General features: G+C 41.1%; 1 protein-coding gene across 2 annotated transcripts; it reads right to left on the bottom strand.

Moving 5' to 3' along the window:
• Window positions 1-275: 275 nt before the first annotated feature.
• opn4xa (opsin 4xa) lies at window positions 276-19,078 on the bottom strand. 2 transcript variants are annotated; one of them, XM_050053144.1, is made up of 10 exons: window positions 18,849-19,078; window positions 14,685-14,820; window positions 5,624-5,757; window positions 4,231-4,434; window positions 3,947-4,118; window positions 2,351-2,512; window positions 1,955-2,062; window positions 1,697-1,871; window positions 1,270-1,413; window positions 276-1,145 (listed from the first exon to the last, which is right to left on the bottom strand). In XM_050053144.1, exons 2-10 carry the CDS (start codon window positions 14,816-14,818, stop codon window positions 723-725), a joined length of 1,656 nt encoding a protein of 551 aa, XP_049909101.1. In that variant the 5' UTR covers window positions 14,819-14,820; window positions 18,849-19,078; the 3' UTR covers window positions 276-722. The 2 variants fall into 2 exon arrangements, with proteins under 2 accessions (XP_049909101.1, XP_049909102.1); XM_050053145.1 differs by having other exon boundaries at window positions 980-1,145; window positions 1,265-1,413.
• Window positions 19,079-22,383: the final 3,305 nt, after the last annotated feature.

Below are 22,383 nucleotides of genomic sequence, written 5' to 3'. Positions count from 1 at the left end.
ACCATGTCATACATAGAGTATATTATGAGTTCTACGATGACTCATAAAAGCATTATAGATGTAACGATCATGCTAACAGTGCATTATAGACATGGCAGTAAGTAAGTCATCTAATGTTGCATTGCTCATGAGCCTTAGTCAGAAAGTAAAGAAAATGTAAAATCTACTTCCTCACTAAATACACAAAAAACACTCCAGAAGGAAACAAACTTTGGTCTCTCTGCAACAGGATGATAATATGGTTGGTCTTTAATTAGTTGTTGGTATACAGATGATTCTTGGCTCTTGATATATTTTTTATTTTTTTATTTTATTTTATTTATTTTTTTTTACGAAAGTGCATTATATATTTTGAACTTTTTAAAAAAGTCATTTGAAGTTCAAGTTCCATTTGTAAGATTTTTTTTTTTCTTGACTGTGACAGTGTTGTTTATACCGTGGACTTGACTTTAACAAAAACATGGGTAGCATTATTTTGTATGTTAACAGCAAGCTCGAACAGAGGAGGTTTACAGTACGTCAATGACATTAACAGCTGTGTGAATACGATAAAACCAATAAACAAATGTATTTGGTTGCATTGCTAAACAGTTGAGATAGAAATTTGAACAGCTGCTTAAAGAGATTACCTCAACATCTCTGAACAAAAAAAACCCATACGCGTTTACTCTGCTGTGCAACGGTCACACAAAGCCACATAGATAAATAAACATATTTAACATTTAGCTTAGAAATCTTTGCACAGACTCAAACACCTGAGCAGGACAGTCCAGAAGCTGTAAATCCAGCAACAGTTCTCTCTGTCTGCTTTGTGTGCTTTGCTTTCCCTCACTATCGCCGTGATCCAGAGGGCCTTTCTTTGAGTTGGGTCCAATAATCCTTTGGGAGTGCACACAAACAACACTGTCCGTAGAGTCTGTCTGTATGCAGACCTGCAACTCCTGCTCATTTTTCTCCTTCTTTACTTGCTGTGCCTCTCTCTGTCCACGTTCACCCTTGTTCTCTTGCTTATCATCCTGTTTAGTCCAACTTCCAGGATTCTCCTCCCTTCTCCTCCCCAAGGTCGGGGGCATTACTGTGTTGACAGACTCAGGCGATAGGGTGCGGTCACATCTGCTCAAAGAGCCCCACTCTGGGATGTGGATCTATGGCAGGATTTAAATCAAATACAAAAATAACACATGGTTGTGCTGACATGTTATAGCTTTAAAGTCTTTGAGATAATTTTAATGTAAAATAAACAAATATAATGACGGGCACCTACCCTACCTGCTCCTGGCTGTGGCTTCCCTTTGCTTTGGTCTGCTTAGCTAATGACTTGTGGTCTTTGTCCCTCAGAGCTCCAAGGGAATAGCTGGACCTCACACAGTGGCTCTGGTCCATAGGATCCAGCTCCACATCACTCCAAACCTGCTGCAAGGGAATCATAAGAATTTACTAATACAAACTGGAAAATATAATGTGACTTTATACAGTTAGAGAGCAATTTAAAATCCGAACTGTATTAGTCCAAAGATTTCTCGTGACTTTTATTGGCCAGGAGGCAGCTAAACCAAAACAGGGATCAAAACCAACACTGAAAATAACTCTAGACATATCACTTTCTGTGCATTTGATTTCTTATTTCTGTAAACACCACACCACTGTCCTGTGTTTGCTTCTTCTCCTGAAAGCCTATTGTGGAAGCCTAACTCACTGTGTCTGATGTAGACATGGATGAAACTCTGTAAAACTTGGTTTTGGAGACCGATGACTGTCTGCTCAGCATCGAGTCCCTGAGGGAGGTTTCGCTGTGTGACACTGACATGCACTTCCGCCTGGGGGCCTGGGCGAGGAAGTGTAGACAGGGAACCTTTTCTGCCATGGTGTCCCTGTTGAGAAATAATCATCTGTCAGTAAAACCTCTACATTCTGTTCTAGCTTAGGTTACTGATTAGTTGGTGTCCGCACTCACCTGTATTTAGAGTGAATGATGGCGTAGATGAAAGGGTTGTAGATGGCCGAGGCCTTGGCTATAACAGCGGGGACAGCTTTGGAATAAGGACTGAGGATGCTTCCGTATCTGCAAGGTGTTTGTAAAGAGTGCAACTGTACATCACCTGGTATGAAACTTGCACTGTAGTTTGACCCTATTGCACAGTATTTCATCATGCCAGATATAATGATATTCTACAAGAGGTGGAATATGGGTCATGGTTAATGGCTAAAATGATTTACACAGTGCAACCAAGCATCCTAGAAGTTTTATGAGTTGCTGAGTCTAACAAGCTGTCTGGACACAACATATGCAGTTAGACCATTACAACTAATTATTGGCTCATAAAGAGCCCTTGTCACACTGTATATTTACCCAGCCCAGGCGATGAGGGTGACACATGCATAGGGCGACCAGGAAAGCACAAACACTATGATGACCACAAAGGCAATCTTGGCCAGTTTCCATTCAGTCTTGATGGACTGCTGCTGGAGCAGGGTGGACTTCCTCACCTGATACCCCAACTTCTCCACATCTCTGTTAGGACAGAGAGAGAGGGAATAAAGACATTTCATAGTCAATACATAAGTGTATTCAGAGGCTAAATACATTTTTAAAAATCCCTAAAAATGAATATAGTGTTTGCAGAAAGACAGTATTGTGTAATGTATGCAGAACCTAATGTAGCAAATGCAGACACAGTGAAACACGTGGTAGGCAAAGCAGACACTGATAAGAAACGGGGCTGGCAGGCATCATACACAGGGTACATTTGATTATTCTTATTTCCTCAGCTGAGATTATTTTTGTTTCTCTGAGGCAAAATAAGGAGGACTGTGTAGCTGTATACTTTTATACTATGCCCTTAAAGGTATACTAAACCAACAACGGATAGACTCATTCATAAGTAATCCCTCTAAATGATCACTCATTCCCCATTACAAGTGTGTGATGGTGTATTTTGCTGTGTTTAGGGCACAAATTTGCCAAGGCATGACCTGTTCTACTCTCCATCTGATTGGCTAGTACTCATCGCCTTCGTTGGTTGGATCGGTTAAGTTTAGGCAAGAGGAGTGGGATTGATTAGGGTTAGGGTAAGAATGTCAGGGTAATCCAATCAGACGCAGAGTAAGGGAGAGTAGGGTGGGTCATGCCTTCGCTATTGTAGGAAACTAATGTGCTTCCTAGGCACAGCACCCAGGTGGGGTCGGGACTTCATGAAAATGTAGTGACCTGGTGCAAGAAGGTAAGCAACACGCATCCAACAGGCAGTTACGAAAACTACGGACACAGCACTGAAACATGCAAATACAGCGAGGCAAAACACCAATCGTACAAAGCTTTGGTTGGGTTTCACCTTACTTTCGCTGACGATACTGATAACTGTTTCCTGCATAGTGTACCTTTATTGATGGCAAACGCAATCAACTGCCACATCATATGGACAGAAGATAAATTAGGAAGTAAGAGACACTACAGAATTATTCCTTGGCTTCATCGGAATGACCCTATAGAACAGGATAGCTTCGTCAACCTATTATGATGTATACAGGCTTGGAGGCTACCTCTGATATGGGAAACAGCTACAGTTAAATGCTGAGGGGTGAATTTGCTAACATCTACAGAGGTAGCACACTGAGGGCTACAGGTGGACAGGCATGAAATGTCAGGATCTGGGGAAAAAAGACAAATATATACATATGCACAAAGAGAAATTAGACAAGGGAAGAACTAGAGGGAGACGTGTAAGCCACAGTTCAAATTTATATAATGTGCTTGTAGCAAGTTGCACTGCAGTGATTTCAAGCATCTCCTGAAACACATTGCAATAGATTGTTGATGTGGAGATGTGACAGAAAGGGGGAGCTGTAGTCTGCACGTCAATGGTATGATGCTGTTTTATACACTTATTAAGTAGACTTGTTTGTGTAGACTAAAGTGCTGCATATTCACCTAGGTTGATTCATTCACCTGCTTGCATGACGGATTGCCAGGAACATGCACAGATAACAATAAGATATGATGCCCAGAGGGATGAAGAATACAAAGCAGCACAGCATCAACGTATAACTTTTATTGGCAGGAGTAGATGTCACATAGTCCCATGTGCATGAGGTCATCAGGCCCTCTGGTATGTACGAACCTTGAGAGATAAAAATTACAAAGACGGATAAGAGGGAAGTATAACGTCTAAAAGCATAAACGATAGAAAGTTGAATAAAAAGAGGAAGGACGTGAGAGAATAAGTTACTTACTCCACCCCAAAAGAGGTGCAAGGCTCCAGGCTAGTGAGTACAGCCAGACCAAGGCAATAATGAGGCAAGTGCGTCTCTTGGATGTCCACTGTATGGCCTGCAGGGGCTTGGTGATGACGATGTAGCGGTCTACAGAGATGGCCAGGAGGTTGATCATGGAAGTGATTCCAAATAAAGCTCCACAGAATGCATACATTTTACAGCCTGTGGTGGAAGAGGAAGAAGAAAGCATTTCATTGATATGTTTTTTCTTCTGTTCAGAAGACTGTACTTCCTGAGATAACTAATATGAATAGTGAGGACTTCAAATTGCAATGCAAACTATTCTTAGAGCCATGACTGTAGATTTAGTTAAATAATTCAGGTTCCATGGAGTAAGGGACTTAATGCTTCTATATATAAATGCTATCATAATTTTTTACATACATTTCTCATGACTAAACAGCAGCCACAGATAACGTAACACACATATTCTGAGATTAAAAAATGTCTCAAAATATTGCAAGGGAAAAGCAGTTAGTTTTGCATTCAATTTTATTGATATCTGAAATGGAAGGAGTCTCTGTCTGTATGGACTGTATGTCTGTCCTACGATTTTCTCATCAACCATTCATCTGAGCGACGTTACACTTGGCGAGTGTGTCGCTGAGGACCTAAGGAAATGTCAAGTGCGAGCTCTTGAGACCTACGGGACATATTTATTAGAAGTGTGTTACTATCCCCAGAAGTACACAATGTGTAGTGTATGGAGAGGGGACCTGTATTAACTGTTACACTGAAGGGGATGCTGGGTACAGCTTGCTCTCCGTTGCTCCTTACCAGTGGTGTAGCGGTAATTGATGAGGTGGGTACTACGAGGTAGATGGGTATGTTACCGAGGAGGAAGTGGATAAACTCTCCTACATATTCCAATGGCTTTTTGGCTGATAGGTGAGTATACTCTAATGGGCAGAAAAAAAGGTGGGTATACCCTGTATACCTGTGTATACCCACCACTACACCACTGCTCATTACGGTACATTCAAGTACAGATGACGAAAGAGAGACCAACATTTCAAGCATCAGCGATATAACATTCGGAATTAATGCTTTTGTTTTGACTTCAATGAGTGACTTCATAAAATGTTTGTGTGGGCTTTTGCACGCTAGCATTACCAGGGGGACGCAACTGTCTCATGGCATGTGTATTGCTCAGGACCCAAGGAGGCGCAGTGTTGAGTGTGAAGTTGTTTGGATGAGCGGTTGTCGAGGAACCTGCAAGCAGCAATACTAAAGGCCAAGCAATCAGCCCGTTACGAACAGGCACATTTTGAAAGGGCACACAGACAACAGTGACAGATATATAAAGGATAAAGCTATTCTCAGAGTACATACGTGAATATGAAAAAAATACCTGTTTCACCAAAAATCCACCCCTTATAAAGAGAGTTAACGAAGAAGATGGGCGACTGTGTGATTGCCATGAGGAAGTCACTGACTGCCAGGTTCATGATGAAAAAGTTGGGGGCAGTCCGTAGCTTCTTGTTACTGAAACACACAAGGACTGAAGAGTCTCAAATCAAAAGTCATCAAATCAAATCAATCAATTTTTTTTAAAATTTCAAATTTTAACACAATAGCAACCTTTTTCTTGTGTTCAGTTAAAGTTCATATGCCTTAACACTTTTATTTGTTGCTACAGCCTTACCTTTTGTGTGTAATACATCCACTGCCTTTTGGACTACCTACATCCAAATGTTGGTGATATACATACATTTTTCATTGGCTTGAACAAGTGACCATCATTGGATTTGCTACATGTACATTATGTTTACTTGTTTCTATAATTTGTGACACCATGCAGGACCTGTATGCAAAAAGTTCAAGTGTACGACTTGTAATTTCCAACAGGGAGTCGACTGGAACATTTTTGCCCAGTTAGTCCATACAATGTTTGTTACTCAACCATACTATGCTAAGATAATGTTTTATTCATGAGGCTTATTGCTCTGAAAGGTTGTTTTTAAATTACTTTTCCCCAGAGTGGCATACAGGACATGTAGAGGGACAGGGATTCACACCCTGGCCAATGCAATATCCATCCAATAACTCTCAAATCCGGATCCTTCTGAACCTAATTCCACCCTCAGCAGGCAGGGGGTGGAAGTAATGGCAAAGGCACATCCATACATGCACTTTCAATAACACTCTGTTACAGCAAGTTTAGATCAAAGATTGTTCAAAGATGAACGATTTCAGCTGTTACCAGGGAGGGATTGTAGTTGAACACACTAGGGATGGACCGATTGTGAAATTCTGGGCCCATACTGATGCCAATACCAGTGCCTAACAAACTACTTCTTTACAAAGATTTGTACTTACAAAAATAAGCATACATGTATATGTATGCTTAAAAGCATCAAAATAGAGCTTGTTTATCCAAAAGGTGTCAGTGGAGGATCCCAGAACCCACCAACAGAGGTCCTAGTTAAGCCCCTAACGTCCTTGCCCATGCGTACATGTATGGGGCTGCTGCAACTGGCCCATGGCCTCCTGTCATTTTACAAAAGTGGCTCCCAAGCAAAGCAAGTTGAGTATCACTGACACTGTATGCCTTGTTGTATCTCAGTCTTTTTCTCTTTATATCCAACATGTGAGACACAGAACTTAACAGCTGCTCACTGAAAGCAAACGTCAACAAACCACACTTGCACACAGCACCCGTTGTCCTCCTACGTCATGCCAGGCCAGTGGCTTCTTCTTCTAATCAGCAGCTGCGTATGCCAGCTACTGTTGTCAGAGTCAGACCGCAATTAACAGGCACCACATTTAGCCGGCGCAAATTGATACGACACAACAAATAAACATTGGACACTGCTATCGGTGAATGTCATCTTATTTGCCTACAGTGCATTTGCAGTCATCAAGGTAAAAATTGGGTGATGCAGATGTTCGACTGATAAATCATTGCAACCCCAGAGCACACTAATACTGTGACATTAAATCAAGGAACACAAACCCATATTCAATACCAATGGATTCAGTGGATTTAATTTTCTTTCTGTGTTTGCAGTTGTAATGAAAAGAGTCAGTCAAAGTGGACACTTCATCACAAGAGAAATCCAATTATAAATGACCTTTAAATTTCGATGTACTGTCGGAAGAACAGTAGGGAAACATCATGATCCAAATGCCTAAAGGATATCCATAGAATCCAAGCAGTATTGGCAGTGTACTCTCTTATTGACTCCGGCATAAGCCTCTATTCTTCCTGAGGGGGAAACTATTTCTTAAGTCTTTCAAACATCTGCGTGTCTCCTACAAATGAACCCCACGCAGAAAGGTAAATCTCCCAGATCCCAGCAGCACCTTTTATGGTTTTTTTTAATGGAAACCAAACCTGTGAACAAGTTTGTGAAGAAAGTTGAGTTGCTCTGCAACATTACAGTTGTTTGCTAACTAGGAATTTCAAGCTTTTTTCCTGATAGCAACTCCATATGTCTTGCCTGAAACCCATTTCGAAGTCATCGAATACTGCCGCTTTGTCAGTGATTTCGGCATCAGACACCTGACGCCAAAAGCCACCTTTCATGGCAGTATGATATGCTGCTGGGTGGCGTCAGTTCGTAACATGGCCAGTCATAACCTTTCACAGTGTTACGGTATGCTGCTGACCGGCCAGACAGCACCTGTAGTGGTGGTATGACACATCACTGGACAGCATCGGGTTGAAACGTTGCCTGTACTGACGTAATATAGGGAGCTGGAAAGTCCTTACAGGGTGGGTGGGAGGGGTGATGGATGAGTCCAACAAAACCCAGGACTTTCACCTGGGAGCCCGGTGTTTGCCCCCGCTATAAATGTAGAGCCAAAGCATGATGTCTTTTCTAAACCCAAGCACATGCTATTGTTGTTGTCCAGGCGTTGGTAGCGGTGTCCCAGAATGCCAAAAGCAGATGCAGGAGGACACCTAGCATGTAATATATAGACATGAAAACAACGATATGTGACAACTTGGGATGAGAATGTGTTGTCAAATCTCCCTAAAATCCAAACTGTCCAGGTAACACTGCTCTTTCCTATTGTCAAGAAGAGAAACAGACACAACATGCCAAAACAGATGCACATGTAATCCATTCCTCCTGTGAAATATGCTCATACTGCGTCAGCCATCAGTTAACAAGAAGCTACCTTTTAGCATATTTTAAGACTACCTATATAAAATGTTCACACAATCTCACTTCAAGAAAATCTGTAAAACACATTTACATGCACATGTAAAGTTTTATGAACAGTAATGAGCGATCTTTGTGGGGCTCGCAGCAGATGCTGCCAGCGCTTTTTCTACAGCCGTGAGCTGGCACAGATGGTCATGTTGTAATGCATGGTAATGGTGTGTACTTGATAACCTTCTGTTTGCAAGCCATAGCTCACTGCACACACAAACACACCTCAGATTGCTTTTTGGCAACAATCTGCAAATCCTAGCTAATGCCTTTGTTACACTGAAACAAGTCCCCAGAAAGAGTGCCCGGCTGCATGGAGGGCGACCAACGTGTGGTGATTTCTCTAATTATTGAACTAGGGAAATCCGAAGGTTACCTAAATTTTGTATCACCTTTTATTAATGCAGGCTTCAGAATATTAACTATTTCTAGCAGCCTTTGATGTCTTTCATCTGTAAAGTGACGGTGTATTCTGCGTCAGTGAACATTTTATACACAGTTATTTACTGTGACATAAAAGGTATAAGGAGTGTAGGGACACAGATGGTGGATGAGTCTTTGTTCCAACTCCAGTGAAAGCAATGATACCATATGCATCCTTGTACTGGATATGTAAACCTTCATTCATACTGTATAGTGCCATAACTGACTACTTTAATAGTTACATCAGCTCCATTTAGCCTATGGCCACTGCCCTCCTTATTTTGCCCACTGACTGTAAAAAGACCAAAAAGAGTTAACATTCCACAGGCAAAAACGTTGGAGTGTATTTGTGTGTTTACATGCAGGTGAGTGGATATATACTGAAGTGTGACAGGAGTGGAGATTGAGTGATGCAACATTTGAGATGGCTGTGTGTCACTGGAGATGGCTCCCTAATGCAGAAAACAAGTCAGACCCTGGGATCTATCTAACACTCAGTCCTTCACTGCATCCAGTGGAGTACTATATACCAAGCAGCAGCAGCCATAGTGCATATACTGTATAGAACATACACACTGGTATATGGGTCATACTTCAGCTATGGTCTGGAAACTTTTAGAAAATCTACACATATTTGTGTGTTGTTTTGTGTTGATACAATATTTTAGGTAGTATAACACTGGAATTGTCATTTCTATTACACCATATATGTTTTCCATTACACTGTGTTGGAAATGTTTGTTGTGGAAATGACATTTTGTTATGTTAAAAATAAATTAAATAAATAAATATATAATACTCATGACACGTTAGCTTGCTAATGTCTGTTTTAGTTTACTTATTATTTGTGATGTTCAAGGAAATAAGAGCTGTTTCGAAATGACAGCGAGTAAACACATTCTCGATTTGACAAACATTGACCTTGATTTCTTCTTATTTCAGTTCCCTAAATGGAGCTAACTGTCCTTTAGCCATGTGCTCTCCTGTCATAACACTATTGCTGTGGTCATTTACAGTCTGGTAGAAATGACTGTAACTTTTAATTAAAAAAGACATAAAATAGCACGATACATTTCATTAATTATAATGTCAGTGTAATTTCATTGTATTTATGTGTCATTTGTATTAAAGTTAATATCAGACCAATATTAAATTCAAAATTAAGCAGGGCTGAAGGTCTAAAATCTGTCTCAGAGACAAGGGAAATACTAGGGATGTGTGAGTACACCATTAACTAAGCTATCTATATCTGTATCTGCACTCTGAGTGGGCGGAGTTTGAACATGACATGGGGGGAGCTTAAACAGGAAATGGGTGGGACCTAATCAGAAGTTGTTATTTTTAACCCGATAGTGACATGGGTTGATCAGAAGTCACTGTATCTATAATTTATTAAAAACTATTTACAGAACAGCCTCAGGGTTGAGCTTCAGATCATTTTTGATCACAAGAGCAAGAAACTGAATACAGCTACCCAAATGAGGATTTCCCTTGTACCTGATACCTGATAATTATTTCATCTGCATACTCGGCTCAATCCTATGAAACATGGCAAAAAAAAACAACAACACACACGCACACAAAAAAGCCCATTTTTTGTATATTGTAAAAACTTCATTACTATCTTTTTTTTTTTGTATGTCCTTTTTGGTGCCAACTATATGTGACAAAATAAATAAAATAAAATAAAATAAAATAAGAAATGTGTTTTTGTTCTTCTTAATTTTGACAGGGACACAAAAACCGTAACAGCTGACATTACAGTATATTTTTACATGTCCTTTCAACTGAAAAAGCATGCAGAGTGACATCACAGTTTTTGGTCCAATATGTGTTAAATGTAAAAAGTAGTTTAGCCACAATAACATTAGTTAGCAAAATGGTGAATCAACTGGTGTATTCAACACAAATGTGTTGCTTTCAGCTATTCCGAAAAAATCAGACATATCATCATCACACAAAGCTGAGGCAGCCCTGTTCTTCAGGCTTTAACGGCAAGCCAGTGAACGCTACCTTGGACTTCTTTTGGGCTGGAAAAAAAAAATGAGGCAGGGAAGACGTGTTATTGGCCAGGAGTTCTCAACCTTTTGTAACTCGAGATCAACTTCTGACTGTTTGGAAAAAAATTCCAAACACCTTCCCAGAAAAATGAGGGGTTTTTTAGCACCTGATTTGACAGGATTTCACTGCAATTCATCGCACTGTGCTATCGGCTCAGCATCACTGCCTGCCATTATGACTACAAATTTAAAGAATTCAGGGTCATATTGTGTTAACACATGCTTTGGAGCTTTTACTGGCGCAGGGTTGTCTCCTACATCACTCATTTGGTGTCACTGCATCCAAGCAAACATTAGCTAGCTAACAATTGCAAAACAGGTTCGTCTCTGATGATGTGTCTTTATTTGCGCGGTGTAATTGGCCATTGAAATTCTGCACTTTAATGTTGTATTATTTATGGATTCTAATGCATATTCAAATATAAAAGAAACTAGCTTTTTATATTAGCCATTCAAAAAACGTATTTTAAATTTAATGTAACTGTTTGGCAGTATCTTTGTGGCCCACTAGATGGCAGTCTGACGCCCACCACTGGGCCATGACCCACTGGTTGAGACTAGCTGTTATAGACGACATCATCATGCATGTCACTGAAAGTCCAAACATTTAAAATGAGAAATATGGAGAGATTTATAGAGGACAGTCTATAGTAGGACACATATAGAAGTTGATGCTGTGAGCTGCAGTACTGTTATTTCAGCTTCCTTACCCTCTGTATGTGCTTTAAGTAGGACTGTAGCACAGTGTTGACTGTATGTAAATAAGGCAGAAGCTTGACTGAATAATTGAATTTATGCATTGATTTATCCAGTGCAGTTAGGAAATCACTGAGCTGCTTCCTGCTATTGAATGCCTGCAGGCTGGTGTGAAGACCTTCCTGTCTGTGCTTGTGACATCTGTGCTTCCTAATGCGAGAGCGCACTGTTTCCCCCGTTCGCTCTAAATCTCTGCAGTGCCCTAACACTGCAGTGTGTACCGTGTGGGGTCAAGAGTACATCACACGAACCGCTCTGAGTATTGACTTTGAGTTTGTTTTGCTCGTCGCTTAAAAGCATGCACTGTTATATAACTTTCAGTCAATAGTGATGATGTTCAATAGATTAGATTAATATAGATATATCATAGAATCGATTATGTCTTAATCCAGTCAAATATTTTAAATGGCATGTTTGATACTGTAATACTTTAGACTTCTACATATCAATAGAAAAAGAAGTACTTTTTATTCCAATACATTAATTTGATGGAAATAGTTTCTACTTACTTTACAGATTAAGATTTTACATACAAAGCAATAATGATGATTTTGTTTAAAGATTATTTCTGGGCTTTTATTTGATAGGTATCATGAAAGAGGATGACATGCAGCAAAGGCCTGTAGGTAAGAATCAAAGCTGCAGCTGCTGTGGCAAGGACGCAGCCTTTGCACATGGGGGGCCTGCTCTACCAGGTGAGCTACTCGGCGCCCCTCTGTGACTCTTACTTAAAGGCATACTTCACCCTCCAAATGACCACTTGTATATAAATTATGCAGCCCTGTGTTACCTTGAATTTGGGATAACAAACTTTGTTATCAAAGAACAAAGAATCCAAAACCTGAGAAAATTCTTGATGAATTGAAGTAAAAGGGGTCAAAACTATAGCAAAACATACGTGTACAAATTCTGACACAACTTGTGCAGTCTAATCCAAGTCTCATTTGTCCAGTCACATCCTCAGCCAGACTCTATCGCCAATCATTTTACCTCTCTGATCAAAGGAGCTACAGCTGACATAGTTTTGCTGTTTTTCAACCACACCCTTATGACTTCATCAAAACATTGACCCTGTTTTTGGATTCTTTGTTCCCTAAAGGCGTTAGAGAAGCAGAACAAGTTTTCTTCACAAACTCAACAGAACACGGGGTGAGTAATTGGTGTGAAGTATTCCTTTAAGAAGAAGAGGCTCAAAAGACATCCTCCACCTCTGGTAATATGCCACCATATTACTGTTTTATGTGTGATGTTGTGTGATTAACAAAACAGCTTTAGAGAGCTTGAACAGTAGAGCACTGTGTCAACCGTGCCCTTCTTCTAGGCGTCTTAGAATTTGTCCACAGGACCAGTTCATGTGCAAAAATGTGACGAAGAGTCCTAATTCTGGCTTTTCACAATGTTATTTTTATTTGCGGGGGACTACCTTGTTTTAATGATGATGAACCTCAGTGACCCAATAACCCTCATTTTTAATGTAACTATGGGTTGAAACGACTTTGTAATAGTTTAGAAAAATGATGAGTGAATGGTTATTTAGAATCTATCAATGTTTTCACTGTGACTGACCTATTGCATATTCTCTACTGAGGTGAACACAGTGGAACAGTATTAGAAATAGAGTGCTGCAGGGACGACGTTAATTTGTAGGCCATCACGGAAGTTAGCATCGCCCTGGTTCCCTCAGCAAAAAACCTATGGTTTTAGATTACTGCAGGAAATGAGCTCTGTGGCCAATAAAAGTTTATGACACTTAACCTTTTTTCAGCAAGATAATCTTCACAAATTAACTCAAATTTGTGATTTTTGACACGTAAATGCAATCGCCAGATGTAAAAAGCTAACATTAGGCTAAAGACAAACTATACCGTGGTCACATGACTTTAATATCGCCATCACAACAAGGCTGTAAAGTTATGTTTGGCTTGATGACGTTCTGTGGTCTCATTTAGACACTTGTCAGCAACCATTTTTTTAGGGTCAACGTGGGTTTTCTCAGGGTACTCCGGCTTCCTCCCACCATCCAAAGACATGCAGGTTGGATTAATCGGTAACTCCAAATTGCCTGTAGGTGTGAATGTGAGTGTGAAGTGTGATGTTCACTTATGTATTTTATGTCATAGAACAAAGCATCAAACCAAAACTCTCTCTCACACTGATCATGTGACAAGGGGACCAAAAATGCAAAAATGTTAATTCATTCCTGCACTAAATAAAAAGTTAGCTGATCCCTGTGGCGTTAATAACAAAAAAGGGACCAGTAAGAGCTAAATAAATTTCTTATGCTCATTTAAAGATATGCAGGGAGAAGTAATCCAACTCAGTCATCACTTATGTTCCACTAAAAGTGTATATTTTCTGCAGAGACTCTGCCCTCTGCCTGTATTTCCTATTGTCTGTTTTTGGGACATATATGGGCTTGTGCTCTCACAGCACTCAGGTGAAGTCGGTGCTTTATAAAAAGATAGAAAACCAGGTGCCAAACAGTAAGCAGCGGGCATCCAAGAGACACAGCGATAAATATAGCGAAACGAAACGCCAAAACAGAGTGAATCCGGGGTTGGCTTTTACTTTCATTTCCGCTGGCATGCATGTTTACGCACAGTAACCGACAATCCTGCATAGTGCGACTTTAAAAAAAACACACTTGGAAAATGTATTTACAGGAATGAGTTGTGCTTCACATACAAATATGTATTTGGGACTAATCTCAAGTAAATCTTAGAGTATAACTTGAAGTCAATGCGCTGGCTGTTTTTGTGCAAGCAGCATATCAGCAGCACTTGAGCATCATGCAGCATGCCTCGTGATGCTTTACTTCCTGTTTATATGTTGTTTTACACACGCTCATGAAATCCATTGGTTCCATCTGTTTATCAGCAACCCAACGCAGAGTGTGATTAACAAGAACTAAGCATTGTTTTCAGGTTAACAATGAGTTGGTTTTAGGTAGACCTTCACTGCACAAAAGACTAGTAATTTACAATGACAGACAAGCACAATATTTGCTTACCAGGAAAAGGCGTACATGACCAAAGCGTTTCCAGTAACACCCACTGTTCCAATCACCAAGACAAAGAAGGCAACGATGTAGTGAGCATGGGGCTGGACATCCACCTGCCGATAGAATCCATGTTCCACGTCCATTTCTGTGACAACAGCAAACAAACACACAGATGCCAGCAGGGTTTATCTTCGTGTACAGCATGTCCCAGTGACATTTACACAAACCCATTCTTTGCATCCCTCTGACCCACTAAACTCTCCAGCATTATGTAAGAGTACTTGTCATGATCAGCTAGTAAAACGTCTGGGGAGAAGAATAATAACCATGAGATTTGATGGCTTACAGCCTGTGTCTGCAACACTGTGTCTTTATTCTGTTACTATCCATTCATATAAGCAATATGTGAATTTGTCTCAGCAGAGGTTTCTTTGTGATAGTATATACATGACATTATAGTTTTTACATTTTCTACCTCTCTTTTAATTGATGATCCGTTGTTGTTATTTTTTGCTGCTTTATACTTTTGAAACCAGTTCAGGTCTCACATTTTGAACATACCCACTATTTTCCTTTAGGAAATCCCCACATTTCCTCCCAGCTCTCTGCTGAAGTTCTGAAGTTTTACTGTGATCTTGTTGAGTTTTAAAACAGGAAATTTTGGGGTTTTGGGGGCACTACAACAAAATTGGATAGTGTATCTGTAAGTCCTGACGAAAAGTCAGAGCTTTACAAGTGCCCACACCAGCACACAGTTGGTCTGTTTGGTTGGCTGGACATGCAGGCTGTGCATCTTGTCTGGCTTTCAGGCTGTATAGGGAAAAGGTTCACACTACTTTCACACAAAGCAGTGCTAAAAGCCTTAAATCTGTGCACCTGAGCGCTGTTCAGCCGTTCAGCTGACAGCATGGCTCTATGGATGGCAATGCCATTCTGTCTGTTGGTGTAACTCTTCTTGTTTGTAATCTCTTCTTGTCCGGGCCAGATCTATAAACCACGCCTACACACAAAAACTATGCTTATGTCATTCCCTGCATGTAACTGTTATTTAGTGTCCTGTGAGGAAGTGTGCACATCACGCATACAGACCAGGTATACATAAAATTTCTAGAGGGATTCAAGGGCGATATACTACAGTGGAGATGGAAAGTAAATGAATAGCTAGATATTTAGATTACAGACAGTTTTACTCATTTTGTGATTTGAGTCTACAAAGTTATTTGTATAATACCAATCAAAGCTTCACTTTGACAAATTAACAGAAAAGAGGCTCATGCACATGCTGCGAGGTTTCCAGTGATTGAGATTTGATAAATCTGACAACCAAGAACGCATATTTCTGTCAGTTAGTGTGCAGCTGCTTCTGGGGACATTTTGCTCAGAGTCAGCAGTCCTCGCTTTTAGGCAGGACTCCAGGGTAAACTTATTACACTACTTCAAGTCGTCCCGTCTGCTCGCTGAGGATATCTGCGATGGGTACAGGCAACCGCGGACCCAGACTCAGGGCGAAAACAACTTTTTTGTTGCCCTAAGTAGGCGCAGTTTCACAGCAGCCCTAAGACTTTGTAGTACAGTGAGCATGCATTAGCTCGGAGGGCTGACTTGGCTTCTTTACTATATTACGAGAACATTGCTGTCACTTTGAACGTCCCACCAAATTCAGCTCCAAAATCTTGCAGTTCAATAAAGTGTGAAAAAAAGGAACAAATAGCCTATTATTTGTACTGAATGGCCAAATCTGATTTGACTGACAAATTTGTGTGCAGCCCCAGACAATGGATTTTTTTTTTTTTTAAATCAACATCTCTAATAAGGCAATATAGCATTTAAAAATGGATGGCAGTATGACAGGCAAGATGTACAGTAGTGTAACAGTTTTTAATCTGTCAAAAGTGCCCAATGATGGCTGTGCTGTAAATGACTGAGAAATATTTATCACAAAGGTGATTAACTCAAGGCATTTCTGATAATGAAAATGGCAGTATGGACTTCCACATGCTGTTCCATGAGCCCACTGCTCAGCTCCAGCACTGATTATAAGACGATCTCTATGTTTTGTTAATGTGATGGAATCAGGAGTGCACGTTGAGTCACGCAATATTAACAGCATTTATCATCCCGTGTAAACTCACTTCCTGCCTGCCTGTGATGTGCATTAACAAGGGAGTTAGATGCCAGTGCGGCACAATGCTCTCTGCCACAGAAGATGCTGTAAAACATCTGTCATGTATCACATTAATATTTTGTTTGAGAACACGAACATGTGATAAATCATGTCCGCTGTTGGCTCACAGTCCAAAGCTGATTGATGAGACTGTGCTTAATCCTCCAGGGCAGTAGTGCATCTGGCTCATAATACATGTACATGAAAAATGCCTTAGCATGTTGCGTGACCAAAATATTGTATTGATAGTGCAGCACTTTCTGTTATGGTGTAAAAAATGAATAGATGAGCATAGACATTTTTATTACGGCACAATGGGTGAAGTACACAGAGTTCTCGCTGTGCTCAGTGAAGCCTTGTGCGTCAGAGGAAACCTTAATCACCTCTTACATCCTCTCATTAGACATCAAAGCATTGTCTCATATGAAAGGCTAGTGTCGTGAATCAATGCATTTAGTGTGACCATGTTCACACTACATCTTAAAAGCTTTTTTTATTGACTTCTATGAAGATTACATAAAAAACCTGAAATGGGTGCATCGAAGCTGTTCATGCTCCTTCAGAAACTGCTGATATGAAGTCCATTATCATGAAAAGCTAAGGGATCAATGAAGATGAAGAAAGCCCTGTCTGCTCCAGGTAGTGTTTAAAGTAAATCATTTTCATTTAAAGTATTTCACTGCTGGGGCGTCGGTGGCTTAGTGGATAGAGCAGGCGCCCCATGTACAAGGCCGTTGCTGCAGCGGCACGGGTTCTACTCCAGCCTGTGGCCCTATGCTAATGCAAGACACAGGTGTTTTGACACAGGAAACAACATGGCCCCCAGTGATAGTTTGAGCGAGAAATAGGCAACGCACTAACAGAATTTGAACCCCAGGGTGTGGGAGCCCTTCCGTGCAGAGTTTGCATGTTCTCCCCGTGTCAGCGTGGGTTTTCTCAGGGTACTCTGGCTTCCTCCCACAGTCCAAACAGACATGCAGGTTAATTGGTGACTCTAAATTGCCCGTAGGTGTGCAGTATGGCACCCTCTCCTTGTTAACAAATTCTTGTATTACAGCCAAACAGTGCACTTAAATACATTTCTGAAGACAATTAGGAAAAAAGCAGTACAGCAACAGAATCTTGGTTTATATTGAATCAGCCCTGCCTAGTTTTACTATATGATCACAGTTTGGTTTGAGTTTGTGAGCGAGAGGGGGCGGGGGGATGACTCTCACCCTCAGTCTGCTTCTATACTATTTCTGTCTGTGGTGGCGAGCATACAGAAATCTGTACAATCTGTAGTTTAAGTAACAGCCCCAGAGCCTGCAAAAATTGAGTCCTGGCAGCGAGCTAAAAGATGAGCAGGGAGATCTGGGCGCTGGTAAGATAGAGGGAAGTTTACCACATTGCATTTACACATACCACCCACACTGTTATGATACAAAGCTGTTTGAAAACCAGCAAAGTATCCCTTTAAGTGGTATATTAAAATACGCTGACAGCATTTTAAAGCCGTTTTAATAAACTGCAGATCTTTTGCTGAAAGACTTGACAGTTCAGATCAACAAATGCGTTTGTTGGAGGTTTTCCTTTTGTAAGAACTGTCTGTTTTTAGTTGAAGTTATCCTCTATAGCTCATGATAAATGTATACATCATGTATTTAAAAAGGATGTTGTATTGGTGAGACACCTGCAATACACATCTGCACATCTGTATAAATATATGATCAGAGTAAAATCTGTTGTGGTACATCAAGCGCTGATAAAAATAAAGACGATTTTAAACAAAAATTTTAAATGAAATTTTTTTTTTTTTGCAAAAGTGTGAAAACCACTGTTTTTTCCTGCAAATGCATGCACTAAAATAACCCAAGATGCAATTATTAAATTAACAAAAGTTTGCTCCATATTGTTATTACATAATATTCACATATCATGTTTTACATACTAGTATACAAATGCAAAAAATAAAGAAAGATGTTCTAATATCCAGTCATCATATGTATTTTTTAAAAGTGTTACTTTACCTCATGCAGAGAGTGAAGCCCTTTTTCCTCTTCAGGGCACCTCTGTGTTTGTATTGGACTGGCAAAGAGGATCAGAGACACTGAAGCCGTACAGCATGTAAAAAGTGCTGGAGAGAAATCCACCACGCTTCAGGTCTAAATGGATAAGCTTGATGACTGCTTCTCTAATCCCCAAGTTAGATGGAGATTCTCTCATACACTGCAGCAACAGGGAGCTGCTGCTGCCAGTGCTTGAGAGAACATGAGAATAGGCAGAAAGACACATAGAAAAGCGAGCAGCAGCAGCAGCAGCAGCACATTGACCCATCCCCCTGCTGGCTACCCATCACACACAGCTCTCACATGGCAAACTGCATCGATCAAGCCAGTGTGTGGTGTGTGTGCGTGCATGAGGGTGTGCGTGCTGTTTGTGTGGGAAGGTGGGAAGAGGCTGGTCTGATCATATTAAAGACATTTCAAGTAACAATTATAAAAAAAAACTCTTGTATATACTTATAGAGAGAAAATGTGCTTGATTAGAAACGTGTTTTTTTAAATCATGGTAAATGTGTGTGTTTTGAAAAGTAATTTTTTAGTAGCTGGCTACATTAGACACGATAAGGTGACACAGCCCACTTGCTGCTTCTTCTCATTGGGTGCTTTGAGAATTGCAAAGGCTTGTGGTTTTGAAAAGCGCCAAACCTTTTAAATACAGTATCAGACTTGTTCACTGCTCATCCTTCTGTAAGGTGAATCTTGAGAAAAGCACTCAGATAAAAGCCTCCCAATGTTAATCATCTCATGCACAACTGAGCAGACAGCTGCAGCACCCCCTCTTGCCCTTAATATTTCCCTTTTGTACATCAAAATCTGGCCGCTTTGTTCGATTGTCGTGGCACCTGGCGGGTTCAAAGCAGGTTCGGAAATGCAGCGACTTATAAAATAGGATTTCTCTGTGAAGATTCCGTTTGGATACCATCCAGCAAGATGAGGACAAGTCTTACTTCTGGGTCAGCGCACTTGCGAGAGAAACAGACCTATCAACACACACTAGTTTCCAACTGGTTAGCTTCACTGTAATGAATTCTGACAGACAGGGAGGCATGTATTAGTTTTTTTGTTGTTGTTGATATGTTTTCCTTGTTGTGTGTTGAAACCTTTTTCAGTCATTTGCTGGGTCAAACTACAGGATTGTGATGAACAGCTGATCCACTGGGAGGGCATTTAAGATCATGGGCACAAGGCTGAACTGTTTTCTTTATGTAGTGGAGACAAAGAGAGCTTTCAGTGGTGCTGTATACTTCATCAGGAATTTGAAATGCTTTCCAGGGAAGCATGTACAGGAGGGCACTCTCAGAGAGGTGTTAACTCGATTCTGTGGTCATTTTAAGGTCATTTTGTGGTGTTGTATTGCATTACATTATGCACAGAGGGAGCATATTATTGCAGCTACTATAATGGATTGTACTCATTATGAATAAAGTCAATAGTGAGATGATGTAGTAAGGCAGAAATGTGTGGGAAAGCCTGTTGTATCACCCCTTTGACTTTTTATAGCCTAGGGGAAGACAGTTAAAGGTTTGATGTTCATTTAGGAACAAACGCTGCTCTGTAGTCTTGTGGTATGACAGCAGATGATTCTAAATTATATTGCTTGCCTGATGGCTGCAGGGTCAACAGGAACCTGCTGGATAAGCTAACTTTCTGTTGCTGCCATTACACAGGTTAGATCCAGCACTGCCGCTGGCAGAGGGACCACAGGGTGTGTGGTTTCCATGGGAGTGCAGTCAGTTTAATCTTAAGTAGGTTTTAAAAATGACAGACACAGATGGGTCCATTGTGCATTCATAAATCCAATCTAATGCTCTACACTAAAATGAGAGCACTGATGTTTACGGAAATAGAGTGTTCTATATCTATAGCAATTACTGAACAGTAAAGGAGCTGTACGTGACATTCAGTGCAGAACTATGATTCAGAGTCTGGGGCGGGATTGCCCTCACACAGCTCTCAACATGGAGGTGCTAGCAGCTAACGCTAACAACAGTGCTGACAGAGCTAACAGTGTTAACATGGGAAGGAACTAGTAGGTGGGCCGTTCGCATACAAGACAACACTGTTTCGCCACTGTCAGGTCAGAGCAGCAGTAAGCATCACATGAGCACGAGAGAAAGGGGTGGTTTGCGACACCAGGGATCAGCACACCCATAGCCCCACCCCTGCCTGCCGCCCAGCACACAATGCACCGAGCCCTGATTCCTGTCCCCACAGGGCGACGGCTTCATGTTGCTCAGTATGGGCCCGTTGTCCCCATGGGCAAGGTGCTCAAAGTCCAAATATGCCGTTTCATTAAGGTCTTCTTAAATCGCTCTTTGTTTGGCCCCTCCCCTGGGACCACTTTGCCTTGGGAGACACCACCAGGGACTATTAGCCCTGGACAAAACAGCTCTTAGGTTAACAGGGACATGCAAACCCCTCCACCACATTAGGGTGGCGATTCTTGGAGGAGCTGAAAAGTGTTGCTGGGGGACATCTGGGGTGCTTTGCTTGGCCTGCTGCCCCTGCGACCCAGTCCCATATAAGTGGATGAAAATGGTTGGATGGATGGAGAAAGGGGTGGAGATTAGCTAGCCAGTGGGATAACTGTACAGGGACTTACAAACACAACCATGCAAGCGGGACCAGACCGGCTACCAAAACAAAGACCAGAGAACATATCTTTACATTGCAAATAGTTGTTTGCTGCTATATTAATGCTCTGAATGTCATACACAGCTCCTTTAGTGAGTTAAGCACATCCACCGCACTTAGTGCTCTGCTGCTCCGTCTCTTCAGGTGGAACATCTGAAATATGCTCTGTACGAGAGTGTGTTTGTGCAAGAGTGCATGTTGGCGCCAGAGAGAGACAGAGACAGATTTTCTATTTTTGGGTGCGTCTCCAATAATAGAAAATCGATATGTGTCAGGCAATCTTATCTGGTGGGCTGCCAAAAATAAATGAATGTATGTGAAACGCTGATCTGGGAGACATTGTCCGTCACCTTTAACAACGTCTGAACACCAAGCATCATTAATGCAAACACAGAGTCCACCTCCCCTCGTCTTACCGAACTTGCATTCTGAGGCAAGGAACACGCACTGCCCGTCAAGTGCAGTAGCTTGATCTGGGATGTTATGATGGAACAAAGTCTTTGTGAAGATGTGGTCAGGATGTGTGAATGGATGTGAAGATGTGAGAATCACTGATAACACTGTCCTAGTGGATCAGCAACAGGTTGTTATGCCAAATGGTGCACCACAGTTAAGTAGGATAATAATACTTGCTCCTCAAGAGCCACCAAGAGATGGCCATACACTAACTCACACTTATGTCAGCTGTTTCCATCAGGCTATAAGAGCAGATCAGCAGAGTGCTATCTGTTTGCTCCTTTTGCCTGAGGTGACCCCAACCACAACAATCAACTATCCAATTACTGTCAAGATAGTCTGTCACCTCTTTCCCTCCCTGTGAGGTGTGAAAAGGACAAATGAATCTCGCAAAATACGCTTCAGTAAA

Source organism: Epinephelus moara, chromosome 9 (genome assembly GCF_006386435.1).
Source record: "Epinephelus moara isolate mb chromosome 9, YSFRI_EMoa_1.0, whole genome shotgun sequence".
NCBI lineage: Eukaryota > Metazoa > Chordata > Actinopteri > Perciformes > Serranidae > Epinephelus > Epinephelus moara.
Note: the sequence above shows the minus strand (reverse complement) of the source record. Positions and strands in the feature narration are given on the sequence as shown.